Below are 6500 nucleotides of genomic sequence, written 5' to 3'. Positions count from 1 at the left end.
AAAAGATAGAGTTCATTCGTAAAAATGAACAACAACAGCATCATAATCTTCGACACCAGCAAATTTGAGTTCATTCTGATTGATGAACTTCGTCGTCTTCATCATTCTTCGACAACAACATATTTGAGTTCATTATGTTCGATGAACTTCATCGTCTTCATCATCTTCAAACAACAGTAGAAAGAAATTCTTCGTCAACTTCAACGACATAACTTCATCTTTAACGCGAGCAGCAAACATCAACATCAACAACACGAAAACATCAAAAATCAAGATCTTCAATACGAACAACAAAACAGAGATCATCATCTTCGTTTTCAACACGAGCAACAAACATCAAAATCAAGATTCTTCAATAGAGTTCATCACCAACACGAGCAGCAAACATCATCATCATCTTCATCTTCAACACGAGAAGAAAAACAGAGATCATCATCTTCATCTTCAACACGAGCAGTTCAATATCAAGATTCTTCAACAGAGTTCATCACCAACACGAGCAGCAAACATCATCTTCATCTTCAACACGAGCAGCAAAACAGAGATCATCATCATCAGATCTGTAATCAAACAGCAGCAGCACAATGAACTCTGTAACCAACATTAGTAGTTGTTTATTTCTTTTTCGTCGTCTTCATCATTTAATCGACGAGATCATTGTAAATCAATCTTCAAATCTCTTCGTCGTCTTCATCATTTAATTGCAGCAATAAATAAAGAAAAAACCCTAGAAAAAATCACAGCAGCCGGGAGAAAAGGGGAGAAACCGAGAGGAGAGAGAAAGTAGATCTGAGAAATGATTTCTTCTCACTTACCAATTGACTATATATGAGTCCCAAAAGGGTATTTCTGCCACCGCCAAATGACAATTACATCATCCATGACGCTATCCAAGGACCATACCATAATTTCTAGGACCAAACAGTAATAATATACATATTAAAAATGGACCAAACCGACAGTTGACTGGGTCAAAATAAATGGAAACTCTGTAGCTTACACAATGGCCAGGAGGACTAGGGCAAATGATAGTAGTTTATATGAACCGCCCGTAGCTGCTTCTTTGGCAGCCAAAATTTAGGGCAAATGTGGGGCACGAGGGAAACTTGAGTATAGTGCTTGCTCTTCCTACGCAGCTATGCGGAGTAGCCAAGGGAAAGAAAAAAAAGATTGGAGTGGAGTGGGGCAAGAACGCAAAATGCTTCCTCTGCATAAAACGTTAGCATCGACGAGGATTCTGATTTAATCTCTCTATCCTTTTCTGTCCGGTCAAATTTGATTGATCAATTTTTTGATTTTGAGAGGAAAAATAGTGAGAGAGAAGGGGGAAGAGAAAGAAGATGGAGATGTGTGGGTTAGATTCTGATGGGAAAGAATTTAAGAGCTCAGATGAGATGTGGAGACACGAGTTTGGGGAACAAGGAGATGATGATCAACACAAAAACAAGAATGAATGGTACCGTAAAGGTGTTGGATACTGGGAAGTAAGATTTCTCTCTCTGTCTTTCTCTAAACCCTAATTAAAACCCTAAAGAGCTAATTTATCATTGTTGTTTAGGGTGTCGAGGCATCTGTTGATGGTGTATTGGGTGGATATGGGCATGTTAATGATACTGACATTAAAGCTAGTGAAGATTTTCTCAAGAGTATTATCTCTGAACGACTCGGTACCAATCGAAAACTGGCTGCTCTGGGTAATCTCCTTCTCTCTGTTACTTTGATTTAGAAATTAGAATGGCACAGCACACCTGTATTTTGCTGTTTAAAATCCTTATGTGATAGTAAATCTGCTACAGATTGTGGTTCGGGTATTGGACGGGTCACTAAGAATCTTCTTCTAAGATATTTCAGTGAGGTACCAGTTTCATTTCTCATTTTTATACTTTTATGAATACATAATATGTCATTATATCTTGGCATTAAACATTATATTTAGAAATTTGATAGAACCTCCAACTTTAATTGAACACATTAGCATTCCGATGTTGTCTGTAAGTTTAACCTATTTGTGCTGTCTTCGTTAAGTCTAATGTGCCGAGGTTTTAGGTTGATCTTGAAGAGCCAGTATCCCATTTTCTTGAAGCCGCACGTGAAAGTCTGTCCCCAGAGAATGGAACAGTCTCTGATGATCAAAAGGCTGTGAATTTTTATTGTGTTCCACTTCAGGTAATATTTACATCTTTGGCACTGACCACATAGGCATACACACGCCCCTCCAAAAGCTAGCACAAACAGTTAGATTTTAGACAACCAAATAAATACATCTTCTTCTGAATATGTAGGAATATATTCATGACGTGCCCACCCTTGCTATAAGCAGTCCATGTACATTGAGATGTGGGTCAAGCATACCCAGATACTCCTCTAAATTAATTCACAAGATAATCAAAGATTTAACATGAAGAAGAAAGGAAAATTTCAGAAAACGTCTATGGACGAGCTACTCATGCGTGCATCCTTTGACCTAGAGAAGGCCTGTTGTTCAAATCTTACATGTTTACCTAGTTTAGTTTGCTAGATTCAAGGGTGTGCAGCCTTCCTTTCTCACATCCTTACAGAAACTGTTATAAGCATCTTCCATGTGTCATACTGTGAGTGAATGTGTAGGAATTCACTCCAGAAGCAGGGCGATATGATGTCATATGGGTGCAATGGTGTATTGGACAGCTTGCTGATGACGACTTTGTATCATTCTTCAAGCGAGCAAAGGTAATAGAGATTCTACTAATCTTACTTGGTGGAGTGATCTTTGAGTTTGTAAATTTCTTTATCCCATATTTGTTCCCATTTGTTTTATACTATAGTAATTAAATATGGGCCAACATTTAGTTAAACATCAAAAACGTGCGTCAAAATGTAACTTCTGTGCTAATTGATATTTCATTTGGCAGGTTGGTCTCAAACCTAACGGCGTTTTTGTACTAAAAGAGAATATTGCAAAATCAGGTGAGCTCTCTCCCTCACACAGCATAAACATGCAAATGCTATTCATTATTTAGAATTCCTACACATTCTTTTAGTTAGTAAGAGCAAAATTCATACCCAATTTTTTCTTCTTTTCTTTTTAACCGTTTCTAGCTCAAGTTAGGAATTCTACGAGGCAAACTAGAAAATCTGCATGTGCTTCTAAACTCAAACCTTTCTTTCTAATGTTTGATATACGGTATTTTTCATGGTTCTAGTAAGGTTTTACTTTTTAGAGTTTGGGTTGTCATACACACCTAGCGGCAAGCATGATAGCAATGGATGTACCTTGTCTCACTTGATGAGAAAATTGTGAATTGGTGGCTGGTGAATACTTGTTGAAGAGGGTGCTTGTTTGCAGGATTTGTGTTGGACAAGGAGGATAAGAGTGTTACAAGGTCAGATTTGTACTTCAAAGAGCTCTTCAAACAATGTGGGCTGCATCTCTTCAAGTCAAAGGTGTGTTCGGGTTTAACATACCTCACTAGCTTGCTGAACCTACTTTGATAACTGTTTCTGTTGTCTGGTCTCTTCAAATAGATAAGATTGGTTCTTTGTTATTCCAGGATCAAAAGGGATTTCCTGCAGAGTTATTTCCAGTGAAAATGTATGCGTTAACCACTGATATGCCTAGGCGAGTTCATGGGACCAGATCCAAAATTCGATCCAATCTACCTGGCCTTATCAAGTGAAAATCTCTTCTTTTTCATTTTAGTCTTGTAGCTATGGGTATTTCATGATATGTCTAATCATACAATACTGAAAACCTGCCTTTTGGGCAGCTAATCTATTTTGGTTGAATTAATTATTCTATGATTTATTCACTTGGTTTCCCTGTTCGTTATTCTATCTATTGCTATAGACAAGTTCACTGTTTAGCTTCTTTCTGAGTATTTCTTTTCTTTTACTTCTACGTCTTCTGTTTTATCAGAACATTTGATTACTGTATAATATATTAAACAGAAACAAATTAAAATCATGAGTCAACGAATCGCCCAGTAACAAGGACAAGAAACTGAAACTCGAACTAGTTGTTTACTGTGTTAGGAAAAAAATAGGAATCTGGGACATGGTGATGATAATAATCTTTCATATTCTGTTTTTGTAACTGACATGAGTTTACAGAAGTTACCAGATCATCCAGACGTACATGCTCATCTTGGCTGGTGGCATCTCTGTTCTTAATCTCTTTCACTGTGCCATTGTTCGTGATTAGGGGTTCCTAAGACAATGGAAGCCTCATAGACCCGTTTCACTGTTTTAGATATGTGGTGCAAGTTGGGCAGTTGCTGCTCATCTGAAAGATGCGTGCACATCAAGCCTAAGTCTACCATCTGAGAAGCTTGCTCATAAGTCATACCTGATTTTTTAATTCTTGCATCCATCACAACCCATATATTTCCTGGGTAATGCATCCTCACCCATTCCACAATACTTTTGCCTTCTTTGAGCACATTAGGTGAGCTTCTGGTTACTATCATTTCAAGCATGAGAACTCCAAACATATAGACCACTGAAAAACCAAACAATAAGAAAACCTTAAGAACATCCTGAAGTTGCTATTACACCCTGTAGTTTGCAAGTCCATCCATTTTAGATTCACTAATATATTTGACAACACTTTTAGCCTACAAAATGTAGTAAAAATATTCAAGGATTCACAGTATGGAAACTTACTCCTAGAATAGTTGTTCTGATCTGTGATCCAAAGTCTTGAGATCAATGGCTCTTGATCCTCAGATAATAGTACACTACTCGCCTTAAGGTCACATACAACCCCAGGCCACTGGTCCTTAAGATAACACATCCCTTCCACGACACTCACCAAAACCTTTAACCTTTTGTTCCATGATGGTGATTGTGATAGCCATCTCACCAAGTTCATCCCGTTAGACCATTCTGTTACAATTGCCCTTGGATTTCGGCGATCACACCACCCCAACACCCGAACTAAGTTTTTGTGATCTAACTGAACTAGAACCCTGCATTCTTCTACAAATTCCTTCCGTTGTTCAGGTGTAATCTTGTCTTGGTATATTTCAATCCGAACTTCAGTTCCATCTCTCAATTTCCCTCTATATATATCAAGTTCAGCAAGCTTGGCAACCAAGTTATCTTGTGAGAATCCACTTGTTGCTGCCTTCAGCATTGAAGGCGTAAATTTATGCTGGTGTCTGAGGAACGGCGGTAGAAAATCTGGTCTCCAAAAACAGATCCAACCTAAACTAACAACTGTTAGAATGACGAAGATTGGGAAGCCAACTAAGAAGAACGTGGCCTTGATCTTGAACTTTCGGTGATTCGGGAGCAGACCAGAGTGCAGAAAACTTGAGGACCCAAATTGTTCCAAGAAGTGAGCGTCTGAGATTGGAAGTTCTGAAAAATGGTTGTAAGAAAGAATGAGAAGTGTAAGATTATTCAGTAAGGAAAAGTTTTTCATTGGAAACTCTCCATTGAAATTGTTATGGCTAAGATCAAGAGACTGGACTTGGGTGCATTTTAAGATGTCTGTAGGAAAGTTTCCTTTGATTGAATTGTTGGACAAGTCGATTACAAGTACTGTTAAGGGACAATACTTCCAAAAGAAAGCAAAGGATAAGTAAAGAGGAGTTATTTTCGGGCGATTACGCAAGTCTATCTTTGTGAATGAATCACCATTGCAATTATTGTTGTTCGATTCATTGCAGAGATGGTCTGCCACAATAGTAGCCTTGAAAATGTCAGGAAGATCTGTGGGAAAGAAACCACTACAATATCTAAGAGATGGGTTCTTTAAGCAATTGTTTGAGATTGTTACACTGAAATCTGGATGTGGTTGTAGGTTGTTTAAATCATCTATTACGGATGGAGACGATTGAACTGAAGAGAGCAAAACTGAAGTTAGAAAGAATGCAGTATAGGGATCACACAACGCCATGGAAAAAGTTTCAGAAGTGTGGGATTTCCATGTTTTTACAACACGGTTATGAAAATTTGAAAATATAGCCAGAAAATGAACGGACTAAAGCAACTGCCACTGCTGCAACTTTTTCAGTAATGGGCTTTCAATATTTGGGTTCAGGATAATCTACCTCACTACCTGGCTAATTTGATTATTTGAGGCCTACCATTTACTTCACCCCCTAGAATATAGATGAAGGGATAAGGGTTAAGGGGTATCTAAAAAGGATGAAAGTACTAACTTACTCTCACCTGCTAGAATTCCATTTCTATTCTTATTTATAATATCAATACTTTTCTTATTTTCTTTTAATTTATTTTATTTCTTTTTCTCCTTTCTCTTTTGATGCTATTCTAAAAAAAAGAAATCGAGTTCAAGAACAATCGGTTGATAAGTCATTTGCGTGATGGCCGATTACTCCTAGAATTGGCAGATGTAGACAGTCATATCGGTCGATTATTATTAATTAAAAGAAAAAAACGCTTTCTTTTTCTGAATTTTCTTTAGGATACAATCGTGTGATATGACTCTATCTATTAATCGATTGTAAGTGCTTATATTCATATTTAAATCTGCAGATGTTCTTATAATATTT

General features: G+C 37.5%; 2 protein-coding genes across 3 annotated transcripts; one reads left to right on the top strand and one right to left on the bottom strand.

The window, feature by feature from the left end:
- Positions 1 to 1136: 1136 nt before the first annotated feature.
- Positions 1137 to 3811, top strand: LOC113280837 (alpha N-terminal protein methyltransferase 1-like). Its single transcript, XM_026529415.1, has 8 exons — positions 1137 to 1484; positions 1559 to 1694; positions 1797 to 1855; positions 2047 to 2166; positions 2608 to 2709; positions 2892 to 2946; positions 3326 to 3423; positions 3531 to 3811. The coding sequence occupies exons 1-8, from the start codon at positions 1341 to 1343 to the stop codon at positions 3654 to 3656; spliced, it is 840 nt and encodes a 279-aa protein (XP_026385200.1). The 5' UTR covers positions 1137 to 1340; the 3' UTR covers positions 3657 to 3811.
- A 226-nt stretch (positions 3812 to 4037) lies between these two features.
- LOC113326520 (L-type lectin-domain containing receptor kinase S.1-like) lies at positions 4038 to 5894 on the bottom strand. 2 transcript variants are annotated; one of them, XM_026574241.1, is made up of 3 exons: positions 5620 to 5894; positions 4642 to 5340; positions 4038 to 4477 (listed from the first exon to the last, which is right to left on the bottom strand). In XM_026574241.1, exons 1-3 carry the CDS (start codon positions 5879 to 5881, stop codon positions 4146 to 4148), a joined length of 1293 nt encoding a protein of 430 aa, XP_026430026.1. In that variant the 5' UTR covers positions 5882 to 5894; the 3' UTR covers positions 4038 to 4145. The 2 variants fall into 2 exon arrangements, with proteins under 2 accessions (XP_026430026.1, XP_026430022.1); XM_026574237.1 differs by having other exon boundaries at positions 4642 to 5894.
- Between the last annotated feature and the right edge of the window lie 606 nt (positions 5895 to 6500).

Source organism: Papaver somniferum, chromosome 1, assembly GCF_003573695.1.
Source record: "Papaver somniferum cultivar HN1 chromosome 1, ASM357369v1, whole genome shotgun sequence".
NCBI classification, from domain to species: domain Eukaryota; kingdom Viridiplantae; phylum Streptophyta; class Magnoliopsida; order Ranunculales; family Papaveraceae; genus Papaver; species Papaver somniferum.
Note: the sequence above shows the minus strand (reverse complement) of the source record. Positions and strands in the feature narration are given on the sequence as shown.